Source organism: Arvicola amphibius, chromosome 1 (genome assembly GCF_903992535.2).
Source record: "Arvicola amphibius chromosome 1, mArvAmp1.2, whole genome shotgun sequence".
In the NCBI taxonomy this organism is placed as follows: domain Eukaryota; kingdom Metazoa; phylum Chordata; class Mammalia; order Rodentia; family Cricetidae; genus Arvicola; species Arvicola amphibius.
The window spans coordinates 93,844,836-93,857,624 of NC_052047.1; the positions used below are offsets into that span (position 1 = coordinate 93,844,836).

A 12,789-nucleotide genomic window follows, 5' to 3' on the forward strand; every position below is an offset into this window, starting at 1 on the left:
TTAGCTTGTTGCCATGTAATAGAAAACTCATTTTTATTTTTTATTTTTTATTTTATTTTATTTTTTTTTTTTTTTGGTTTTTCGAGACAGGGTTTCTCTGTGGCTTTGGAGCCTGTCCTGGAACTAGCTCTTGTAGACCAGGCTGATCTCGAAGAAAACTCATTTTTAAAACCTTTCTTATTGACATGTTTTTGTTATGAAATTCTGAGGCCTTCAGCACATTTCTAATCAATAATCAATCAATTTCTGGATTACCTTGTGCTAGAGGACCTGGCAGACCTGTACGGGATCAGATATGTGTTATGTATATGGGACAAAGCCTATTCCTGATTATATCTTGAATCATAACAAATAATGAAGTCAATTCCATATCATCTGGTATAAATTCAGCCGTTTCAATATGCAAAACAACTCTTTATGCAAATTGTGAATCAACAACTATATTGAGAGGTTCTTTAAAATCCCTTAGTGTCATGAGAATAGCATATTAGTCTGCATTTTGGACAGAATCATAAGAGTTTTATTCCACTTTACTTAAATCTTCTAATTTGTACCCTGCCTTTCCTCATTTATTTGCATCAGTATAGAATGTAGGGGCTCCAGTTATTGGTGAGTCCTGTACAATGCGAGGAAGGACACAAGTAGCTCTCTTTATAAGTTTTGTTCTAATGCCCATCAAAATCCCAGCAAAATTCTTCACACACCTCGAAAGAGCGGCACTCAACTTCATATGGAAAAACAAAAAACCCAGGATAGCCAAAACAGTCCTGTACAATAAAAGAACTTCTGGAGGCATCACAATCCCTGACTTCAAACTCTACTACAGAGCTACAGTACTGAAAACAGCCTGGTATTGGCATAAGAGCAGACAAGAGGACCAATGGAACCGAATAGAAGACCCGGATATCAATGCACACATCTTCAAACACCTGATCTTTGATTAAAAAAAAAAAGCAAAAAATATCAAATGGAAAAAGAAAGCATATTTAATAAGTGGTGCTGGCATAACTGGATATCAACATGTAGAAGAATGAAAATAGACCCATATCTATCACCATGTACAAACCCCAAGTCCAAATGCATCAAAGACCTCAACATAAAGCCAGCCACACTAAACCTTATAGAAGAGAAAGTGGGAAGTACACTGAACACATTGGCACAGGACACCACTTCCTAAATAGAACCCCAACAACACAGACACTGAGAGAAACAATTAATAAATGGGACCTCCTGAAACTGAAAAGCTTCTGTAAAGCAAAGGACACGGTCAACAAGACAAAACAACAGCCTACAGAATGGGAAAAGATCTTCACTAACCCCACATCAGACAGAGGTTTGATTTCCAAAATATAAAAAGAACTCAAGAAATTGGACACCAAAAGAACACATAATTCAATAAAAAATTGGAGTACAGACCTAAACAGAAAACTCTCAAAGAGGAATCTAAAATGGCTGAAAAACACTTAAGGAAATGTTCAACATTCTTAGTCTTCAGAGAGATGCAAATCAAAACAACTCTGAGATTCCATCTTATACCTGTAAGAATGTCCAAGATCAAAAACACTGATAACTCATGCTGGAGAAGATGTTGGGAAAAGGGAACACTTCTGCATTGTTGGTGGGAATGCAAGCTGGTACAACCCCTTTGGATGTCAGTGTGGCGATTTCTCAGAAAATTAGGAAACAGCCTTTCTCAAGACCCAGTAATATCACTTTTGGGTATATATCCAAAGGATGCTCAATCATGCCACAAGGACATGTGCTCAACTATGTTCATAGCAGCTTTGTTTGTCACAGCCAGAACCTGGAAACAACCTAAATGCCCCTCGATCGAAGAATGGATGAGAAAAATGTGGTACATTTACACAATGGAGTACTACACAGCAGAAAAAAATAACGACAGCTTGAAATTTGCAGGAAAATGGATGGAGCTAGAAAACATTATTTTGAGTGAGGTAACCCAAACAGACCCAGAAAGACAATTATCACATGTACTCACTCATAGGTGGTTTTTAAACATAAAGCAAAGAAAGCCAGCCTACAAACCATAATCCCAGAGAACTTAGACAACAATGTGGACACTAAGAGAGACTTACATAGATCTAATCTATATGGGAAGTAGAAATTATAAAAAAGATAAGATCTGAGTAAATTGGGAATATGGGGACCTTGGTAGAGGATTGAAGGGGGGAGGGGAGAGACAGGGAGGGGAGCAGAGAAAAAAATGTGCATTCAACCCATCTCATGCTTTGTTTTACTAGAGATAGGGTTCCAATTCCTAGGATCTGAGCACCTGCCTCTTGAAGAGGCCAATATGGATGACATGAGTCTGGAGGAATAACACTTACATCCACACCTGTGTCCAGTAATCCTTCAATTTCAATGTTATTTATTCATACTCTCAGCTTTGGTCTTTGATCATTTATGGAAGTCTGACAACATATATGTTTCCTATTTTCTGTTGGAATTTTTGATTTATTCTCCATGTGTATTCTTCATCCAGAGCAGTATGGTTTTTCACACCAGGCACTGGATTTTCTAATTTTTCTGGGGAGGCATGTCCTTTACTGTGACTGAGAAAGATTGGACCACATTTGATCTGGAGGCCTGTGAGAGCCCCCCAAGGAGTTTCTTGATGGTAAGGGGTTGCCTTGTTTGTCTCTTGTTGATCTACATTCATTGGTCTGGTGTTGGCCTTTGCCACACCTCCTACATAATCCAGAAGATTGAGACCTTCTGGGGGCTTGAGAGAGAGATGGCTCAGTGGTTAAGAGCATTGCCTGCTCTTCCAAAGGTCCTGAGTTAAATTCCCAGCAACCACATGGTGGCTCACAACCATCTGTAATGAGGTCCGGTGCCCTCTTCCGGCCTGTAGGCATAAACGCAGACAGAATATTGTATACATAATAAATAAATAAATGTTAAAAAAAAAGATTGAGACCTTCTATTTTTGTCATCCCCAGAGGAAACATTATTTCTAGGAATGCCTTGGGACCCGATGCGCTCTGTCGGTCTTGGAGGACAGGGCGCCCATGCGGCTGACACACACACACACACACACACACACACACACACACACACACACGTGCCTCTTTAAGGAATGAAAATATCACTTAACATGAAAAAGGGGTCTGCTTAACGTGTTGCCAAGTAAGCTCCAGACGAGTGGGGGGTCCCTTCTCTGCTAGCAGGGCCACGCTTGGCCAGGTCTGGCTTATGCCCCCTGCTGGCCAGAGGCTGCTTCACCTAAGACTCCTGGAGCCCGGAGGGAGCTCGGCCCCTGCTGAGCGTCGCTCCGGATTGGCTCCGAGGCACGTTCGGTGCCGGCTGGGAAATGTAGGCAGCAGCGCGGACCGAGGCTGCCTCGTCTCCTGCCTGCGCACACGTGGGTCCCAGCACTGCCAAGGTCGCAGGCCGTTTACCGCCTACTCGTTGACATTTCCTCGGGAAAATGTAGTTTCTTTTCGGCGGACGTGCATGTTTTCCCGCACGCTCTGCGGTAATGACAGGCACCAGAAGCACGTCATCATTTGGCTGACTCGCTAGCGCCCCTAAAATCATGGTGTACAACTTCACATGGTGGTACCCGTAGTCTTTCAGTGGCTACCCCCGGCTCCGATGCTCCTCGTGCCATTCTGGGCTGGAGCCCGGCCTTCTGGGACTCCTGTTAGGGCAGGAGCGCGTTTACCCGTGTTTCCCAGGGTCTCACACACTAATGTCAATTTAGCCGTGCAAGACAGGATTTCCACCCGCACGCTCCGGAGCCACGCCACGGTGCGCAGTGGCCGCAGAAACAGCCCTTCTTGGTCCGGAGGACGCCTGCATTTCTGTTGGCACCACCGCGCTTCCTGCCGATGATCCCGGGAGATGTCACTTCCAGGGAGCAGGGTGCGATTCCCCTGTATAATCCCTGCCTGTGACGGTGTCCTTTGTAGAACGGAGCGAGAACGTGCATCCAGCAGTCCGCCGTACACTCACTAAGGGGTCGTGCGTGACCGATTTCCCAGGGTCGCACTGATCTTTGCCTGGCCTGGCCTGGCCAAATTGCTGTCCTCACTTCGGTACTGCCCACCACTTTGCCCCAGGTTCCCAGCGGTTCTCCCTATGCCTTTCGGGAAATGTAGTTTTTTCTCCTCTCTCCGCTCGCATCTCGGGACCTCCCGGCAGGCGATCGCTCACAGGACTCCATTTCCCAGCATGCCTGCGCCGAGTCCGTCCGCGCCCCGTCGCGGAGGCCATTTCGTTCCGCCCGGAGACCGCTAATATGGCGGCGGGGGAGAAAGTGAAGGTTGTCTCCTGCGACAGGCGGCCCGGCTAGAGCCGGCAACGTGGCGCCCAGCATGGATCTGCACACGGCGGTGTACAATGCGGCTCACGACGGCAAGCTGCAACTGCTGCAGAAGCTGCTGGCCGGCCGCGGGCGGGAGGAGCTGGACGAGCTGCTGGGCGAGGTGGCGGGCGGCGGCACGCCGCTGCTGATCGCCGCGCGCCGCGGACACCTGGACGTGGTGGAGTACCTGGTGGACCACTGCGGCGCCAGCGTGGAGGCGGGCGGCTCGGTGCACTTCGACGGCGAGACGATCGAGGGCGCGCCGCCGCTGTGGGCCGCGTCGGCGGCGGGCCACCTGGCCGTGGTGCGGAGCCTGCTGCGCCGCGGCGCCTCGGTCAACCGCACCACCCGCACCAACTCCACGCCGCTGCGCGCCGCCTGCTTCGACGGCCACCTGGATGTGGTGCGCTACCTGGTGGGCGAGCACAAGGCCGACCTGGAGGTAGCCAACCGCCACGGCCACACGTGCCTCATGATCTCTTGCTACAAGGGCCACCGCGAGATCGCGCGCTACCTGCTGGAGCGCGGCGCGCAGGTGAACCGGCGCAGCGCCAAGGGCAACACGGCCCTGCACGACTGCGCTGAGTCCGGCAGCCTGGAGATCCTGCAGCTGCTGCTGGGCTGTCACGCGCGCATGGAGCGCGACGGCTATGGCATGACCCCGCTGCTGGCCGCCAGCGTCACCGGGCACACCAACATCGTGGAGTACCTCATCCAGGAGCAGCCCGGCCAGGGGCATCTCTCGGGGGCGGAGCTGCCCGGGGAAGGGTCCCCCCAGGGGGCAAGTAGCGGCCGGTCCACCCCTGAGGAAGCAGAGCCTTATGAGAGCTGCTGCCCCACCAGCCGTGAAGCGGCCGTGGAGGCTTTGGAGCTGCTGGGAGCCACCTACGTGGATAAGAAAAGGGATCTGCTCGGAGCCCTGAAGCACTGGAGAAGGGCGATGGAGCTCCGCCACCAGGGTGGGGACTACCTCCCCAAGCCCGAGCCCCAACAGCTGGTTCTGGCCTACGACTATTCCAGGGAGGTGACCACGCCCCAAGAGCTGGAGGCCCTCATCACAGATCCTGATGAGATGCGGATGCAGGCCCTGCTGATACGGGAGAGGATCCTGGGCCCCTCGCACCCTGACACTTCATACTACATAAGGTACCGGGGTGCTGTCTACGCAGACTCTGGAAATTTCGAGCGCTGTATCCGTCTTTGGAAGTATGCCTTGGATATGCAGCAGAGCAACCTGGAGCCCCTGAGCCCCATGACGGCCAGCAGCTTCCTGTCATTTGCGGAGCTCTTCTCCTATGTGCTGCAGGACCGCTCCGCCAAGGGCAACCTGGGCATGCAGCTTGGTTTCCCCGACCTCATGGGCGTGCTCAGCAAAGGGGTGCGGGAAGTGGAGCGGGCCCTGCAGCTGCCCAAGGAGCCGGGGGACTCGGCGCAGTTCACCAAAGCCATCGCCATCATCCTCCATCTGCTGTACCTGCTGGAGAAGGTGGAGTGCACCCCTAGCCAGGAACACCTCAAGCACCAGACAGTCTACCGCCTGCTCAAGTGTGCCCCGCGCGGCAAGAACGGCTTCACCCCACTGCACATGGCAGTGGACAAGGAGACCACCAACGTGGGCCGCTACCGCGTGGGCGTCTTCCCCTCCCTGCATGTGGTCAGGGTGCTGCTGGACTGCGGCGCTGACCCCGACAGCCGGGACTTCGACAACAACACTCCGCTGCACATTGCTGCCCAAAACAACTGCCCAGCCATCATGGATGCGCTCATCGAGGCCGGGGCCCACATGGACGCCACCAACGCCTTCAAGAAGACTGCCTATGAGCTGCTGGACGCCAAGCTGCTGGCCAAGAGCACCGTGCAGCCCTTCAACTATGTAACACTGCAGTGCCTGGCCGCCCGTGCCCTGGACAGGAACAAGGTCCCTTATAAGGGCTTCATCCCAGAGGAGCTGGAGGCCTTCATCCAGCTGCACTGAGCCTGGCCCACCACCCGCCTGCACTTTGGCCTTCTCCGAGCAGAAGCATCCTGTCCCCTTGGCCTACTGGCAGTGGGGGCAGTGGAGTAAGCCCCACTGTTGGTTCTAGGAACCTTCAGGGTCACGTGGTAGGAAGATGGTCTTTCTCCTTGGCAATGCAGAAGGGTACGGGGCCTCCACAGTGGCATCTGTCTGGGTCTGGAGACCTCTGCCCTCTCACCGGGTCTTCAGCTAGCTTGTCCTGGAGTCCTGTGTACCCGACACTGTCAAGATGGAGTCAGAAGTCATTGGCGCCTTCCTGCAGTGGGGCACCTGCCACCTAGATGTTTGCGGTTGGTTTGTTGTTTACTAAGCAAGTGGGTGACAGCTTGGAGCCCACGTTCTGAGGTTTTTGCTCAGTCTTTTTTCCCTTGGTTTCTGTTTGTTGGACTCAGTAATGACTTAGTTTGAAGTTGCTGCCAGGACTTTGGTGTGGCCACAGCTGAAACCAGCATGAGCTGTGAGTGCAGACCTGTGACAGACTGCGAAGCCTCCTGCTCCCACACTGGCTAGAGAGAGGACTGTCCCCAAGAAGAGCCAGAGCAAGTGACAGGAACAGCCAGGCCGACGGCGGCCTCCAGCCCCATCCTGTGGGGTGGACTGACATGCTTCCCAACGTCAGGCTGCAGCTGGGATGGCTGGCAGGTGCTCTGTTCACCAGGTCACATCCGTGCCACACTTGTCCTGTGTCACCTGACCCCAGGTCTTCGTGAGGAGTCCATAGTATCCCCACTAACTGCCAGGAGTGGGAAGGTGGGGAGCTGCCCAGGGCTGCGATAGGCCACCCGGGCCCTGAATGCAGCCCTAGCAGTGCATACTGCCTGAACAGCACCAGCCTGGGACTCCACCAGCTCTTGTCCCTGTCCTTTACCGTGAGTGGGATTAAACCTGCATCACACTGGGGCAGGAGGTGCACATACATCCCTGGCTTGTGGGAACCAGCTGCAAGGGGAGAAAGTCTAGTGTAGAGTAGGCCCTTCCACGGCCGTGGAAGCCGTCCCGCGAGGACATCTGTGTGTGATTGCAGTGTTAGGTAGCCTGTTCTCTGTATAAAACAAGCCTTAGGCCTTACTGGGCAGAGCCTCACTGCCCCGCCATCCGAAGCTCAGGGCAAACATGAACCCCTGTGAGTCTTGGCACTTATATTTATGGATTAAAATACAGGTATGTGAAGGAATCTGCCTAGCTGTTAATTGATGTGGGCAGGTTGTGGGCGGGGAGCCAGGTGAGTGCCTGTCAAGAATGCCTGTACACAGACCCGCCACCTGAGCACTGCTTCGGCTGAGGCAGGAGGATCACAAGGTGGAGGCCGTCCTAGAGGACAAAGTGAGTCCAAGCACAGACTGAGGTGACATAGTAAGACATTAAGTCAAGACCCCCCACCCTCTTAAAACCATCTCCTATGAGGTACGGGCCCTACTGAAGTGCTCAAATGTGCCCCTGCGTCACGGTAGCCACCTTCTGAAGGAGCTGTTTCCACTCAGGTACCTGTGAGCTAGTCCAGAGAGGTTAAGATCACCAGCCGAGGGCCTAGGGACACGTAGAACGTGACCAAAGGGCAGATTTAAACTCTCTCTCAGCAGTTGACGTGTCCAGATCCATTCCTCTGCCTCAGCACCCTGAGCCTGGCTCTGCTGGACATTCCCTGGGAGGGCTGATCCAGCAGCTCCCAAGGGGTTCTCCTTGGTGGGAACAACAGAATCAGAGATTTCCTGCCAAATCCCTACAGGGTCCGCCTGTCCTTCACTACATGGTGTCTGTGATTGGACAAACCTGTGTCACTTGTGTACCCCAGCCAATCACAATAGCCTGTGAGTTAGCTGTGGTGATTGGTTACGAGGTAGCCTAGAGACCTGTGGTTATAAGATTGGAGTTCTGGGGAGGAATTAAAGACTAAAGCAGGGTTTGGTACCTTTGGGAGGCAGAGGCAGCTGTATCTCTGTGTGCAGGGCCATCCTCGTCTACAGAGAGTCCCAGGACAGCCAGGGCTACTAGAGAGACTGCCCTCAAAAACAAAGATTCATGCAGTGGAGATGACTCGGTGGGTAAGAGCTTGCCACCTGTGAGACTCCAGTTCAACCCCTCAGAACACAGCACTGTTGTGGGTGGACAGAACCAATGTGGGGGTGCCAGTCACAGGTGGGTGACATATTCCCGTTTGATGCCACACCCCATCCCGCTCTGGCTGGCATCACAACAGATGGGCGCTTGGTGCTGTGTTCTCTGTTCATATGGAACAGGGCAGTGGCACAGACTGTCCCTTGAGGCTGCACCAGTGTCTGCTATTTCTAGGTAGGGAGCATTCCTGCCCCAGGTTAAACATAGCCCAGTATAGAGCCATGTCACTGGGCACTCGGCCAGTGGTACAGAGGGCCCAAGAGGATGGCAGGAGGATTGACGGGCATAACAGGTGTGTGTGAGGAGGAGATGGGCTTGGCGCTATGCATTTGAGACTCCCCACCCGCAGCCTGTCAAGGAGTGAGATTGAACCAGGCATGCCATCACACCCCTTCAGTCCCAGCAGGGGAGGCCTGGGTCCCTGTGCTCTCTCTCTGCAGTACAGGACAGCCAGGGCTACAGTGAGACCCTTTCTTGAGGACAAAAACAAACTCCAAGTGAGCTTGATGGAGCCTGACCTGCAGAAGCTCTCTAGATCACCCAAGGGTCTCGCACTGTGGCCTTCCAGGCTCTTTCCTTCTTAGCTGACTGCTTGCTCGCTTTTTAAATTATGTGTTTTAGTGGGGCATGCGTGTGAGCGCAGGGTCTGCAGAGGCAGGAAGTGTCAGTTCACCCGGATCTGGAGCTGCCCTTCTTAGGCAGCAGGCTCGGGTAGCCCAGGCTGCCTCATCTAGAGTGCCGGGGTAACAGGTCTGTGCTATTGCCCTCGGTTTGCAAAGCTGTCTTCACATATACACAGTTTATAGCATATCGATACTTCAGGGGTGCACAACCATTACCATTTCCAGAGGTCCCCCAGAAGCTGATTTTCAGGCCTGGGGCAGGGGGCGGTCAGCAGTAAACATTGTGGATGGAGCCCTGGGACCCAGCCCCCAACACTGAGAGAAACACTTTTTAAAAACTAAAGTTTACTTAACGAACGAGAGCTCTGGCTGGAGAGATGGCTCAAAGATTAAGAACATTGATTATACGGAGGACTTCAGTTCAAGTCCTAGCAACCACACGATGGCTCACAGCCGTATATAATGAGATCTGGTGTGCAGGCATACGTGCAGATGGAACACTGTATACAAAATAAATAAATCTTTATACAAAAAGGAGGACTGGCAGGGACAGATGGGCGGGATGAGTGAGGCTGGATCGCCAGCAGCAACCAGAAGGACAGAACCCTCAAAATTAGAGTTGGATGTGGGTGTATCAAAGCTGCAGAGTCATGCTCAGAGCATTGACCAGCTCACATCTGGTGAGGGGTCTGAGAGCCTAAGTCTTCAGGGAGAAGAAACCCCCTTCTCGCTTCCCTGAGATTCTGACCACATCCTAAGGCTACTTAAGGGCCTGGGCCACAGGACAGGCTAAAAATAAAAGCCTCGCCCTGGCATCCGGCAGGAAACTGACCCAGGCAGGAGACAGCACTCTTTGGGTGCCCATCTCAAGAAAAGTCCCACTCAATCTCACCTTGCAGTCCTGGAGATGGATGCCACCTCTCTGGGCCACGTTTCCCTGCCTGCAGATTTGGAAGGAACATTGTGCCCCTCCGGGAAGGGTATCTGGATGGCCCCTATTGCTGATTTTGTCCCAGGGCAGAAACACTCAGCAGTCTGGACTGTGCTCGTGACGATTGAAAGTCTGTTCATAGTGGTGCTGCCTTGGCATGTCCCATCATCCCCCACACTCTTTAACATGTTATAACATGTTATAACCATCCCACAGCCCAGCTGAACTCCAACTCGCTCTGTAGCTGGTTGACCTTGAACTGTTGATTCACTGGGGATGGACACTGGCAGCCCTGGGCCCCTCAGAAGCTTCACACTCTTCCCCAGCTGTGCCCTGCATCCCCAGGTGGACTCATGCCTGCCAGTTCCTACTGTGCCCTCAGCATCCTCACCGCTGGCGAGTGGAACTCGGAGCTCACAGAGGTGGAGGCAGGAACCACAGCAGGCATCACATTAACTCCTGCGTCGGCGTACCCTGAGTGACCTGCCAGCAGGAAGGGGACAGGGACCAAGGTAGAGCTGAACATCAGCTGAGTCAGTGGTTTCCTGGTCACCTGCTGAGTACCAGGGGGTGGGCGGTGAATAGCCGAGTAGCTGTGTGTGGTAGTGGGGACGTGGAAGACTAGGTAGGTGGGATGTAAGGGGGTTTTGATTTGGGGTTTTTGTTTGTTTGCTTTGGAAATAGGGTCTCACTATGTAGCCCAGACTGGCATAAGTTTTAGGGTTTTTTTTTTTTTAAAGATTTATTTATTTATCATGTATACAACATTCTGCTTCCATGTATATCCACACACCAGAAGAGGGCATCAGATCTCATTACAGATGGTTGTGAACCATCATGTGGTTGCTGGGAATTGAACTCACGACCTCTGGAAGAGCAGTCAGTGCTCTCAACCACTGAGCCATCTCTCCAGCCACCAAAGTTTTAGTTTTTAATTTGAAAGGTTTTTGTTGAGGTAAGGCCTCTCAAGTGCTGAGGTGGCCACATGAGCTTCTGGCCTGGGTTAAAAAGGGCTGACCTGAAGTGAGTCTAGGCTGGGGGTGTGTGTCAGTCAGCAGTGCAGCGTTTGTCTGGGCTGGGGGTGTGTGTCAGTAGTGCAGCATTTGTCTGGCTCGGTAAGGGCTCTGAGTTTGATCCCCAGTGCCAGAAATAATCGTGTTTGTGCCCATGCGCGCGTATGCACATGTGGATGCAGGTATGCGCACACACACACACACACACACACACACACACACACACGTACATGTCCGGAGGCCTGGGGGCGTCACCGTTGAAGGAGCTGCTCACCTTGGCTGTCTGGTGGTTTGTTGGGTTTGCATTTATGTTTCTCTGTTCTGTGTGTCTTTATGTTGTGTCTGTTTCTATATGTGTATATGTCTATGTGTGTGTGTATGTTGAGTGTGTGAGTGTCCACACACATGACCCATCTGTGAAGGTCAGAGGACAACTCTGAGTACTTACCTGGGTTTGCACACAGGTCGGCGGGCTTGGCGACAAGTGTCTTTGCTGTCTGAGCCCTCTACTGACTGATTGAGTCAATCTCAGTGACCTACAGCACAGGTTTGCCGAGCTGGGCTCTGGGAATCCCCCTGCCTCTGCCTCCCAGCACTGGGATCCCAAGTGCGCACCAGCTGTTTCACTCGTGTGCAGGATCAAGCGCAAGTCCTCTCGTTCAGGAGCATGTTACCCACTCAGCCCTCTCCCCGGCCCCAGAGGAACAGCTTTTAAATGCAGTGGGCGCAAAAGCCCCCAGGAAGAGCCTTGGGTTTGGGTATTTTGCTTGCATGTATACCTTTGCACCACATGCATGTCTGGTGCACACAGGGGCCAGAAGAGAGCGTTGGATCCTCAGGGGCTAGAGTTATATATGATTGTGAGCTGCCATGTGAGTGCCTGAACTAAACCCAGGTCCTCCGCGAGAGCAGCCATGCTCCAACCACAGAGCTGTCCCTCCAGCCCCAAGAGCTTGGATTTGAGCAAAATTCTGAGGAAGTTAAGAGGGAGCCACAGAGGAATCAAGGGGCAGAGCTTTCCAGCCAGAGTCATAAAGGTCCTCGCCTAGAGGAGAGGACAGCGGCTGGAGAGGGCCTGTCCCCTTCTAGGGCCACAGCAGCCTTCACCTGCAGTGTGCACCGCAGTGAGCGGAGGAGGAGGAGAGTGCCACCCAGAGTTGCATCCAAGTCCTTTCCGGAACAACCTGTAGGAACCCACTGTGCCCCAGGGCTGTCATCACCTTCCAGAAAGTTCTACCCGGTGTGGGCAGAAGCCAGGAGGGCCTTGGCAGGTGGCACAGCTTCCTCTTTTCAGTTCCCTGAGGAGGGCCCACAAAGCTGGTTGGAGCCAGGTCATGGTAACCCTGGACTCAGCCCAGCAGTACACTCCGGGCCCAGGAAGGGGCGTTGCCAGATGCTTCTAGAACAAGCTGCAAATGAGCAGAAGCCTGTTCCTGTCCCTGGCTCACCCCAGCCATCTACAGACACGGGAGCCACTCCGCTGCCTGTGAGGCCGCCAAGCCTCACCACCCCTGAGTTGGAGCCCTGGGACCCAACAGAAGGAGATGACTGTTAGCTTGTGCTCTGACCTCCACACACCTGCTTACATAAAAAGTGTGAAAACACATTCTGCCCAGGTCAAACCCCAGCCACACAGACATGACTCTCTGGCTTGGAGAGAACATTTGGAAAACAACCCCTTAAAAACGTCCAGCATGGGAGGGTCGGGGGCTGGAGAGATGGCTCAGAGGTTAAGAGCACCGGCTGCTCTTCCACCAAAG

General features: G+C 52.9%; 1 protein-coding gene across 1 annotated transcript; it reads left to right on the forward strand.

Annotated features, from left to right (window-relative positions):
- The first annotated feature begins 4,215 nt into the window (after positions 1-4,215).
- On the forward strand, positions 4,216-7,521 carry Fem1a (fem-1 homolog A). The gene has a single exon (XM_038315135.1). The coding sequence runs from the start codon at positions 4,341-4,343 to the stop codon at positions 6,303-6,305; it is 1,965 nt and encodes a 654-aa protein (XP_038171063.1). The 5' UTR covers positions 4,216-4,340; the 3' UTR covers positions 6,306-7,521.
- The last annotated feature ends 5,268 nt before the right edge of the window (positions 7,522-12,789 follow it).